General features: G+C 40.0%; 1 protein-coding gene and 1 long non-coding RNA gene across 2 annotated transcripts; one reads left to right on the top strand and one right to left on the bottom strand.

The window, feature by feature from the left end:
* The first annotated feature begins 840 nt into the window (after window positions 1–840).
* itm2ca (integral membrane protein 2Ca) lies at window positions 841–6770 on the top strand. Its single transcript, XM_008426134.3, has 6 exons — window positions 841–1075; window positions 3832–3975; window positions 4067–4255; window positions 5374–5484; window positions 6208–6358; window positions 6441–6770. Exons 1-6 carry the CDS (start codon window positions 983–985, stop codon window positions 6530–6532), a joined length of 780 nt encoding a protein of 259 aa, XP_008424356.1. The 5' UTR covers window positions 841–982; the 3' UTR covers window positions 6533–6770.
* Window positions 6771–10537: 3767 nt separating this feature from the next.
* On the bottom strand, window positions 10538–11243 carry LOC103474870 (uncharacterized). The gene is made up of 2 exons (XR_535243.2): window positions 11028–11243; window positions 10538–10869 (listed from the first exon to the last, which is right to left on the bottom strand). It is a non-coding gene; the product is annotated as an uncharacterized LOC103474870 (long non-coding RNA).
* Window positions 11244–12446: the final 1203 nt, after the last annotated feature.

Raw genomic sequence — 12446 nt, 5'->3', positions numbered from 1 at the left:
TATGCTAATTGTAAAATAATCTGCCAATGAAACTGGTACTTTATTTTAAAAAAAAACAATATTAATGCATTATTGAGTATAAAAAAGCTAATATATCTTGCTGAAAAGTACTAATAATCTAGTTTTATCTTATTTCTAGTGTACTAAGATAATTGCACTACATACCTATATCTTGTCGAAAAGTTATAGTCAGTTTTGTCTTGTTTCAAATGTATTAAGATAGTTGTGCTAGAAAATACTTATTTATGCAGTGTAGTTGTACCCTAAAACATTTTGTTACTTTGCAAACGCCATCCTTCCCCTACCATCTCACATCTATGAACAGTTTTTCTTCGATTTATGAACTACATCAAAGTTTGTGGTCTTGGTGTGAAAGTGCAAGGAGCAACAGCAGGACAGTGAAAATCAAAACCACGTGATCGCACTTGCATAAAACCGATCCGATTGCAAATGATGGCGATGTTGGCGCTCTGACAGGCGTTTTATAGCTGTCTTTGGAGCAGAGAGGAGCTGCAAATAGATTTCCTATGTGACCCATTTAGCAGGGTCTGACTAATGCACCGTTGTTATGTGATTATTGCTACCTAGAATTGTGCGTTTAAAATGTCCCCGTCGGTGACCGTACGGCAGGAAAAGAAGACAAAATGCGAACATTACAGCAATAATTACTGGGCTTTTGATATAGTTTTATTGATTGGAGCTCAATTGTAAGGAAAAAGAAACAAAACTCCGGACTGGTCCTTTAAGAACCAAATTTATTGGAGGAGGAGAAAAAAAAAAAAAAAAGCAGCCCCTCGCACTTCCGGTGGAGAGAGACAAAAACAGCTGAACGGCCCCACGGTGGGGAGAAGAGAGCAGGGCGGCCTTGCAGACGCTGTTTGGTGGGACTTGATTCATTTGACCCAGGTCTCCGAGCATCGACCCCCCTCTCCGAGAGACAGTCCAGAGGAGGAGGTGAGGACAGCTGCACACACCGTGAGCCATGGTGAAGATCAGCTTCCAGCCTGTGGCGGGACAGAAAGTGGACAAGGAGAATGACGGCGACAAGACGGAAATCCTCATCCCCCGTCCGATGGTGAGACCGTCTTTATACTGTTTTTGTTTTTATGTTTAAATGTATCTCACGTTAACTCTTTGTCGTTTGCTGTCTTATGTAACGCGATGTCCGCTTTGTCCAGACTTGCGATCAGCGTTGGTGCAAACCCGCCTGCACCTGCACTCCTGCACATTTATTTATTTATTTGCATCAATCGCCATTTGCCTGCAAACAGAATTACATCTGCTGGTGCATGGCGCCACTTCTCCCCTCTTCGCTTCATGCAAGTTTAAAAAAAACCATTTTTTTCAAATTTTTTAAAGATTTTCACATGCACACTTTGTTCAGAACTGATTGGATTGTTAAAAAAAAGACTAATTATTTTCTCAGGGCCTTTGCTGCTGTCACCCCCTCCTCCCCTCAGTGACGTTTTAAAGTGCAAATCTTACGTTTTAATGGAAAAGGGTAAAGTTGAAGGAAAAAAACTGCTTTGACAATCAAAATGGCAGATGGGATGCAGAATCTTGCAGTGCATGCAAAAATAATTTGTTACAGTTGACAAAGCGGGCAGAGCAGGGAGTCCTGAACTTTGCTGTGGCAGCATCCTTCCCTCCATCAATGATACATGACAGAGCTCTGAGGATGATGGTCTGTAATGCAAGACGGCGTGGAGAAGATCTTCCTCTGACACAGGAAGTGGATCTGACAGAAGGACAGAGCTGCTTCTGCGACGTCCTCCTGTGATGTTCCAAAAGTATTGAACGGAGGACGGACAGGCCTGTTGGTGTGTCACGCTGTCAGCTGGTGTGAAAGAGACACTGTCCTCTCTCGGTGAGACGACGGAACACAAAGAACCCAAAGAAAAGTGTGTTCGCACATGCCCTGTTCTGTTGTGTACCTTCTCCAAATGCTTCCTTGAAGAACAGCCGGAGACGGGAACATCAACTCCGTGGAAGATGCTGCACTGATGGCGCCTCGTACTGCCTGACAAAGCCGCTGCTTCCAAGTCTTTTGTGTTGATTCCCCTTAGAGCTCACAGAATAGTCGTTGTTTGCTTTTGATGTTCCTTTCTGAGACCTGCCTGCTTGCTTCTTCCCTCATTTCCTCGGCTCGGAATAGCCACCTTTTGTTGTTTACCTGCTGCAATCACTCAGCAGCACTTCCACAATCGGCGCTGAATCACTTCTGCAGGTAATCATTGCGGTTGCGAGTGGAAGACCCGCTTTGAGCGTGTAGTGCCACTCGGCCCACACAGGTTGAGGCGCGTGGCACCAACAGATGGACTGCGAGACTGGAGGCGGCTTTGGCAGATTACTCACCGCCATCCCAGTCTGGGTTTGCATTAGCAGGCTTGATGACAGTACTTTGTCTGAATGGAGCCTTGCCTTACAATTCCTGCTTGAAATGCAGCGTTTCCATTTCTTGTGGATCTCTCATATTTTTATTTATTTATTTATTTTTAAGCAGTTGTTTGATTCAGGCTATTTTCAGCGCCTCGTCTTTGTGTAGAAGAGTGGGAAGAAAGGATGCTGCTTCCAAGCTCTCTTCTTGAGCATCTTTTTTGTAACTGGAAATGTTTGCTTAGAAATGCACCAAGAAATGTTCTTATCGAGAATCAGAGGATTTTTCACCCTGACCCTTGACTAGCTAGCCATAAACTTTCTCTAAACGATGCACGCTAAATGCTCGAAGGTCGAGCCTACACAAACACTATTGGTATGGAAGTTGTGACTCGATCTGCAACTAAGGATTTATAATGGTAAACAATTTATTCCATCAATTGTTCTGATGATTGATGTAGAAACTGGCACATTCTGCAGATTTTTTTCTATAGTCACTGAAGCCTTTTTTATACAATATTAGAAGTACATTAAAAGTTCAATAAAGAAATGACCCAATTATTTAGTTTAAATAAGAAAATAAGCACTTTATCACCTAAAATGCAATAGTAGCTTTTTTTTAAATTTTAGTGTACACTGGATGCATCTGAGGCTAAAAAAATACTTCCAACATCAGCATGTGAAAAGCTCAACCCTTTCTGCTTGATTTGCCATTTAGCATCAACAAAGTGTGAATCTTTATATTTTTGGACTAAATAATAAGTAATTGGATAGCAAAAGGGGCTTAACAGTGACATTTTAGTGGCTTATTTTAAGCTGTAAAACGTTCAGGACAACGCCAAGTATCTGTCACTTGCACGTATTTTTTATTTTGGCTTTACATTTGTAGTACAGAACCAGTGACTTTTACTCAACTTTAACACCCTGGTTTGGCTAAATGCAGTAAACATTTGGAATAAAAAGTGACCTATACACTGTTGTTACTGTTACTAAAGAACCTCCCCCCCCAAAAAAACAATCAACCTCCACCCAAAAATTGGGAAACGGTTTGCCTTTTACAGGCGCAAAAACTATTTACTTCTCAGATGATTTACAGACCTCTCAACGTACTTTTGTTTCCTTAAAATGTAGCATGCTTGGTTTATGTCAAATAGTTTTGTATTTTTAATCGGAGAGTAAAATAAAATTCTTTGAACTTGGTGAATTTGGCCTGTGGCAAAAATGTGGGCACCATTGTGCTAATATAATATGCTCAATCATTTTATTTTGGTTTAAAATGAGTAAAACTTTTACAAAATGTGTGATGTTGCATCTTCTTGCAATGTTAATAATGATTAGCTGCTCCAAGCAGGAGGTCTAGGGATGAAAAGAAGTCCTTGAGGAAAAATCTAAATTGGGCAAAATGTGGCTCAAATCTCATCAAACCATCTCCACTTTTCCTTTTCTTCCCTCCAGGATGAGGATGAGCTGGTGCTGCCGCTGCGCCCCAAGAAGTCGCCCCTCAACGGGCTTTGCTGCCTGACGTTCGGCCTGGTGGTCTTCATGGCCGGTCTGGTTCTGGCCTCCATCTACGTGTATCGCTACTACTTTATACCTCATGTAAGATTCTTCTGCAATTCCTCCAAGATCGGCTCCTGAACCGATTTGTTGAAGTGAATGCTAATCTTTGTGTGTATGTGTGCGCGCACAGATGCCAGAGGAGAACCTGTTTCACTGCAGGGTCCTGTTTGAAGACTCCGTCTACGCGCCGCTCCGTGGACGCCAGGAGCTGGAGGAAAATGTCGGCATCTACCTTTCTGACAATTATGAGAAGATCACTGTGCCTGTGCCTCACTTTGGAGGGAGTGATCCTGCTGATATAATCCATGATTTCCACAGGGTGAGGACAAACACATACACACACAAATAGACATATGCTGCATTTACAGCGTAGTCTCCCTTTAAGTGATTACTAGATTATCTAGATTATCTTGTTCTTTCCAAGCGCTGTGCCTTGTGAAAATATGTACACCCTTTTAACTTTTTCTCAATTATTTTTATTTATTTATTTATTTATTTTTTTTACAGTTTTACCATCTGCATTTGTATTCGGCTAACCTGATTCAAAACAGACTGAAAACTTTGCTCAATCTTTCTCGCAAGAGTCAGGCACAAGGACATTAGAGTTTGTAATGGATTATCAATAGGATTTTGGTCTCTGACTAGACCTAAATCTAGTCAGTCTAGACTGACTGATGAGATTCAGTATTTCAGTGACCACTGAAGCTCTGGCTGCATGGTTTGGGTTGTTGTCCTCCTGGATGTTGAGCATCCCCCTGAGTGTAAAGTCTTTAAAATTTTTAGCAGGTTTTTTTTCCAGTATTTCCTTGTGTTTGACTCCATCTTCCTATCAAGTTTCACCAGCCTCCTCATATCTTCTCAGACCTGTTGTGTTAAGTGAGAGTCCATATTGTGACGATTAAAAAACCGCTTTCTGACCCTTTGTTTTGGTTCTCTCCTTTTATCACTATGTCTTTATCAGTATTTTTGAGCTTTAGCATCTCAAACACGAAAACGTACATCAATACTAGGGATTGAGGTCAGTGGAAGTCCATCTAACAGACCAGATATTTTATTGGATTATTGGAATTGCATGCATGGAATTTGAACTATAACATCCTGCCAAGTATGGCATCCAAACAGTGATTTGTGAGAGCAGTGCTGCTGATGACCACAATGAAATCGGTATAAAGTACGTTGAATTTTGTGGTCCTAACTTGACGAACACGTGAAAAGGTTCAAGGGGTGTGGATACTTTTATAAGGCATCATGATTCAGGTGGAAATAAAGGCTTTCCTGAAAGGAAATCTTTTCTTGGAAGTGTTGGCTTGAAAAGTTTTAGCTCAAATAAGAAATTACACACATTTCATCTATATATATCATAGGCCTATCAAAATATAAATCCAAAAATGTAGCATCCCTTTTAGATTATATTGTTTTTCTTCTTACCTTTTCCAGGGATTAACCGCCTACCATGATATTGCTTTGGACAAATGCTATGTTATTGAGCTGAACACCACCATTGTGATGCCTCCTCGCAATCTTTGGGAACTTCTTATCAACGTCAAGGTAACGCCGCTGTCATCATGAACCTGTCTGACGTCCCAGAAGCCTGCAGTGTTTCATGTTAAAGGGGACATGTTACTATGCTAGGTCCATTGGCTACACAAAACATATTCATAAAATTTTTTTTTAACCAAATTATTCTCAGATAAGATTTTAGTCTGGTCAGCTCTGCTTATTTTGAGCTCCTTCCAGCTGTTTCAGGGTCTCTATCACTTTGAATAAAAATAATCTGCTGGTCACGCCCAACAACTCAATGTTTACACTTGTACTTTGTACATGTGAAAATGGCTGCAAACAGATTTGCAATTGTAAAACTATAAATCTTTAAGTCTAAGAAGCATATCCTCCTGCACATACATCAAGGATGCAGGAAGTGGTTTCTGAATAACAAGAAAATGACAAAATACAAGTTGTTTCCAGCAGCCATTGTACGGCGCATGCAAAAATCCAGCTGACCAAACATGCTGTAGTTCTACTTGAGTTGCTAGGTAATGGTGCAGTACCTACCAGTTGTGACTTGGTGCTTGGACTGTTTTTAGAGGCAGTAGATGCAAATGGAAGAACAAAAAGTGGACTTTGCATGATAGGTCCTCTTTGAATTTGTCTGTTTACATGAGCTAACACAGCCATGAAAACTCATCATATGTCTTTTTCTCTCTGCCTCGTTATAATCCCCTTGGTAACTATATTCCCCTGAGATATTTCTCCTGTTTTTGTTTCTTTCAGAAGGGAACATACCTGCCTCAGACTTACATCATCCATGAAGACATGGTGGTGACCGGCAAAGTGCACAACATGCGTCAGCTGGGGCCTTTCATCTACCGCCTGTGCAACGGGAAGGATACGTACCGCCTGACGCGCCGCGTCACCCGCAGACGTAAGTTTGGATGAGAAGAAGCGTTTCTGAAACCAGAGCCAATTTTTTTACTGACTTGTCCATTTTGCGTTCCTCCTTGCAGGCCTCAACAAGCGAGAGGCGAAGGACTGCCACCACATCCGCCACTTTGAGAACACGTTCGTGGTGGAGACGGTGATCTGTGACGGGGCGTAAACACCTGACTGCACATTTCCACTCACTACCCCAGCCACTGTAGCACCCCCATCCCTCTGGTGGATCTGATCATATCTCAGTTGCACTTTACTACGGCTGTTCTTGGATAAATATGGTTTTCCACTATCTGTTTTGTTGTTGCTGCTGTTATTTTAGTGGTATTTACCCCTAAAGTGGTGATGCAATACTAAACTGTTTGTTTTATCACAGGATTTTTCCATGTAGCAATTCCTTGAGCCAATAATAAAAGCTCATTTCAACATCTCTCCTCTACCTCTGTGGGGATTTGTTCCGTACGATGGTTACTGTATCCACGTGTCATTAAGGTGGCAGTGCTTCTTTTTTCTAAAGCTCTGGAGGTCAATTTGTGTTTTAGCTTCACTAACAATCAGCTACCAGGAGCACAAAGTCTTACTTCGCTCAACAAACATCATCCTTCGGATTTTCAGTGGTTAATCAAATATTTTTCTGTTCTGTGAAATGTAAAACTTTTAACTGCTAGTTGCTTGCTTGCATCTTTTCTTATATGCTTGATGCTTCTTGCTCCTTTTTATGCCTTTCATTTTTTTTCAAACGCACCGTCATGATGTAAAATGCAGAGAATACTGCATTAGTACTTAGACTACATATGTTAGGTTTAAGATGTTCCATTAGTCAGCCATGTGAAGACACACAACTCATTCTTAATTTAAATATTTCTGAAAGTATGCCAAATTCATTTTTCATTAAACATAGTTTTATCTTGCATGTGTTTATCTATAAGAGAGAAGAGGAAACCTTAGTGTTTTGATGAAATGATGTTAAAGCCTTAGACCAGATCAGAAACTGGGCTAAAGTCAAAAAGACACGAAAGGAGCGCATTACCTGACAACTTTGATCTGTATAGTTTGTCTGCCAAATGGCACCTGTCTGTGAATTCAATAAAAATGACTAAACTAAGAGTCTGGCTATTCTTTTCTTAAAGAATCTCTTATGAAACTTAGGTTATTTGTCTTGTAACATTATTCACATTGGAATTTTGTGAGAGGAAGTAACCTAATTTTGCATTTACTGCCTTACTTTTTCACAAATTCCAACATACTGTTTTAGATTACTGCATTATATGATGTGTAGCTGCTTCTACGTTTTTTGTCTGCAGGTGTATTCCATCCATCCATTTTCTTACACCCTTGTCTCTTGGTGGGGTCGGGAGGGTTGCTGGTGCCGATCTCCAGCTAACGTTCTGGGCAAGAGGCAGGGTTCGCCCAGGACAGGTCGCCAGTCTGTCGCAGGGCAACACAGAGACACACAGGACAAGGCAACAAGGCAACAACTCTACCAAATGCGCCACCCTGCAGGTGTATTCGTTTTGAATTAAAAACTGCATTCTGACTGTTCAGCGCCACCTACTGGATATGATTTATTATACTTTAAAACTTCTGACTTTGGGAAACCATTTGAAAAGTTTTTATATTACCTCAGTAGCCATCTCTGCACATGAACTGTTGTGTTCTGTGTTCTTAATTTGTTCCAGTCCACAAGGGGGTGCCACAGGGCTCTATATTAGGCCCCCTTCTGTTTGTTCCTTTCTATTTATTCCTTCATACTGTGGAGTAATTGATTTAGGACAGTGAATAAGAAAAAATGTTTCCTTTAAATCAGAAAATACAACAAGCCAACATCAATTTTAAAGTGCAACAATAAAAACACTAAATGCTTATAAAATCTCAGTCTTAGCATAATACCTGACAAACTCTACAAAGTTACAAAAATGGAGTACATGACAGTTTATTCACAGTAAAATACTATCCTCAAAATGTCTGCTTCCTGGCATTTTTACTTGCAAAGTTATCAATGATGTCCTCATGTGATAGCTGCTTGCTCATCTCAAGGTTGATTCTGATTATTGGCAGAACCTTTGAGGTAATCCTGTTCTGTGGATGACCTTTGGTGGGTCCGGATGAGCTTCAGCTTCAAGAAGCTCCTTTCTACTAACGCCATATTCACAGGCAGAGTGCAGGTAACTCTTGGGACACAGTTCTTGTTCTTCCAAATGTTTTTTGTGGATGAAAGTGAGGAGATCAAGAGAAGTCATGTTATCAGAAGGCAAGCTTGGTGAGTTTTTGATCTGCACAGTGCAGAGAGCTCCTTTCCATCAATCTCCCTTTCATCTCCAGTGTATGATGTCCTGCAGAGGTTGTTGTATTCTTTGCACATTTCCTGATCATCCACTTTTTGGAAATTGAGAAGCACTCCAAATCTGGAACTCACCTCACCGGTGTTTCAGACCTGTCCTTTAAGGATTCAATGGCTGTTTCAAGGCATCTTCAACAAGATCTTCTGGGACTTCATAGGTAAAGTACTTTTTTATATTCTTCAGTCCTTTCTTTATCAGTTCAGCCTCTACATGCGTTTCCTTGTACATGTCTGTACCAAAGGCTTGTTCTGAAGCAAAGCCACTTCCTGTGTCAGAGATATATTTGTCCTAGTAAGGAGGTCCAGGGTCACATCAAGGCGCATTTTGGTGGACTGGAGGATCTTTCTGACATGGTTCACATGGTTTAGAATCTCATAACATACAAAATCGTTGCAAATCAAAATTGGTAATACTTCTGTGGGTTTCAACCTCTGTCACTTTTCCCCTGACCTCCAGGCTCCAACAATAGTTCTCTTATATTGGAAACATTGTACGGCACAGCCTCAGTGTTTTTAATGCGACTCTGCTATTATTTGTCACTCAAGTCCGAAGAGCAACAGTATGGGCCTGCTGAAAAAAGGCTGTGCTGTGTCTATTCATTGCCAAACTAGTAGATAGCATCAGTTGAAGCTTTGCAGATTCAACCACCACCTGATTTAGGGAATGAGCCACACAAGGAGCATAAAGTTCACAAGGATTCATGTCAAGAAGCCTGGCCTGAACTCCTCTTTTCTCCCCTTTCATGTTGGGAACATTATCATCTGATTGTCCTCTGTAATAATGAAATTAAGGAACTTATTCAGCCCCATAAGTTTGCTCAAAATCAGAGACAAATCAAGACCTTGTTGTTTAGGAAGCCACAAGAAATCCCGTCTTGATTTCTAGTGCCCATTTTATGAGTCCGTATGTCGCCTGACATCTGCTTTTGGTGGCTTACATCTGAGTACAATCTAACCTGATTGAATAATATCTGGATTGCTTAATCCCAGTCACCATTGTGTCCAACATTTTCCCCATGATTGAAGCATTAAGTTTATTTTATTTCTACACATGTTCCCTTCGTGCAATAGAAAAACGGTTAATATTAACACTTTTAAGTCCAAACGAAGTTGTCCTTGAGGCCAACTTCATAACATACAGCTGTGTTATCTAAGCTACGTGTAATTTTAATAAATGTATATATTGCCTGTATTTAACTGTAATTTTTGGTACTGCATTTGATGCATGCTGCTGCCTATCTTGGCCAGATTTCCTTTTAAAAAATCACAATAGGATTTTTCTGGTTTAATAAAAGTTAGATTAATGTAATTTCTCTGCCGGCTTGTAGAGCTGTCTGTCAGCCAGTTGCTGCACGTGTATGAGTAGAGCTGATGCAGAGACATTAACAAGAAGGATACGAGCGGTTTTGAGTTGTTCTTCACGTGTTTTTCTGCATTATTTTCCCTTTGTTGTGGTACAATGCAGCCGCCGTAACTTCTGAAAGTTCAACAAGCGACCAGCTCTGCCATAGACAGAAGCTCAGAGAGAGAGAGATAGAATTTGAATTTGAATTTAACACCTCATTTGCATTGTTGGAGTTCTTGAACATTATTAGAAGGTTACTGGCGAGTAGCTGCGCGAGCATGAAATACTGTTTCCATTAAAGCAATGATCTTGCTAAACCTCACCGTTTAAATATTACCTTAACACAGCAAATTAGTGTCCATCTAAATACCAGAGTGAACCTTTTCTCAGCAAGACATTATCCAAAAGAGTAGCTTCATAAGTAGGATAGCACAGCCTCTTCCCTATATGAATAAGATGTGTTCACACCCATTTGATCCACACATGACTTTCCATTTTTATTCTGCACCAAGGTTTCTTTCTTGCATTTGTGTGACATTGACTTAAGCTTGAACTTATTATTTGACACCAGCTTTCCACTTCTCTGATCAGATACTCTGCAAAAAGAGCAGTTGTGGTGTTGCACTCAAAAAGTGGTGTGTGCTGAATTAGCAGCTAAATTTGCACTGCAATAGAGGGATGGATTCTGCTAAGCTTGCAGCCATTTGTTTTGGATCATTTCAAATCTGAAGTAATCCATCCTTACAGTCTGCTGTGGGCTTATACTGCTGGCCCTCCATCTGGTGATGGTTTGGGACTTGAGCTGCTGGTTCAACCACTGAGGAAGTCACAGAAAAAACAGCACCATTAATACTACAGACAATTTATTACAAACACCCACTGAACAATGTCATATTAAGCAATACAAAAGCAGTAACTGCTGCACAGTTATGATCTAATTAAACAAACAATTGTTGTGCATGACAGGTTAGTCACCTTCAAACTGCTGACTTTGTTGGCATGGACTTTGCTCAACAAAGGAGGATTGTGTTTCCCAGCCCCATGTCTGTGCATCAGTTAAGCTGAATGTTGAAGAATCCCTGTTGATCTTTGAATTTAACCTCCTTCTTAACTAACTTCTCCACAGTACATGTGTAACAGGGTTTAATTAAAAAAATATATTATAGGTGTAAATTTAGTCAAAAATGTGTTTATTTATTCTTTAAATTTATTTTGTTTAGTCAACAGGTTGTTTCTACAGACATTTTATTGGTGTTTTAAGTTCTGCTGTGCTGCTCTTGACAGTTGGTGGTTACCATAGCAACCAGTGACTGACAGCTCCTCCCCCCTTTTTCTGTTTCTGTACCTGTGGTTATGTATTAGAATCAGGTCTGTTTTCTTTACAAATATTATATTGTAACATATAGTTTAGACAAATTTAACAATATACGGTGTTTCAAGAGTAATTTTGCTGTGTTTTGTATATATTTTTAACCTTTGTCGTTATTAACATTGTCCATTTTAGTTCTGTTTAATTATACAAACGCTGCTGCTATCTGCTCATAAGGAGCTATTGCTTTGTACTTTTGTTTAGGGTTATTAATATTGTATTTAATGCACAAGGACAGAAGCTGCTGGAGATATGTTAACCACCAAGTTGATTTCCTTTTTTGTTACAATAAGTACAATGAACCTAAATGTGTCTGTTGTGAAGTCAACCTATTAGACCTGAGACAAACAGAGAAGAGTTACATGTAACATATTTGGCATTTCCCAGTGTACGGCTCTAGCTTTAAACACAGTCTTTTTTAAGACATCCCTTAGCCTTAACGTAAGGCTTTGACTGTCTTTATGAACATTCAGGCATATCATACCTTGCCTTTTTCTTAGTGACTCTCAACATAAGGTTCTGGCTTAGAACATACCAAACCCAACCGGAGGTCTCAAGATCTAATCTGTTAGCCGAAGCCACAAACTCACAAACAGTTTGAGAACAAAAAGACACTTAACACTTAAAGACACAAAAAGACATTTTAGGACATTTTAGATTACGTCCTAAAATGTATGTTTGTAAGAAATATGGAATCAAAGTAACACCATGGGAATGAATAACAAGAGCAGAAACTGAACTTTGCTCACTGTAGGGTTAATTCAAACTGTTTGCTAATGTGGCTATCATTCTGACCTCATTAGACTACTCAAAGAACAAAGATACATTTAGTTTGACGTGCAAACTTTGCAGAAAGCAAGATGAGATTATCAGTTTCGCTCTGTTAGTTACTTCAGACCTTCTGTTCTGGCTAAGCACCTAGCTAGAGTGAGTTTCTGGTAAATTTATCAGGGAGAATTGATGAAATGCAATACTTTACCTAGAAAATGATGCAAGGTTTCATCATTTCACATTATGTTACTCTT

The sequence above is a fragment of the Poecilia reticulata genome, chromosome 13, assembly GCF_904066995.2.
Source record: "Poecilia reticulata chromosome 13, P_reticulata-male-v2, whole genome shotgun sequence".
Lineage (NCBI taxonomy): Eukaryota > Metazoa > Chordata > Actinopteri > Cyprinodontiformes > Poeciliidae > Poecilia > Poecilia reticulata.
The sequence above is the reverse complement of the archived record's forward strand: the minus strand, read 5'-3'. Positions and strand labels throughout refer to the sequence as shown.

Bases quoted from the DNA above. Each gene is read 5' to 3' on its own strand.
- itm2ca (XM_008426134.3), top strand. From the start codon at position 983: ATGGTGAAGATCAGCTTCCAGCCTGTGGCGGGACAGAAAGTGGACAAG. The intron at 4,256-5,373 runs GTGAGGACAAAC...TACCTTTTCCAG, and splicing joins TAATCCATGATTTCCACAGG to GGATTAACCGCCTACCATGA. The intron at 6,359-6,440 runs GTAAGTTTGGAT...TCCTCCTTGCAG, and splicing joins GCGCCGCGTCACCCGCAGAC to GCCTCAACAAGCGAGAGGCG.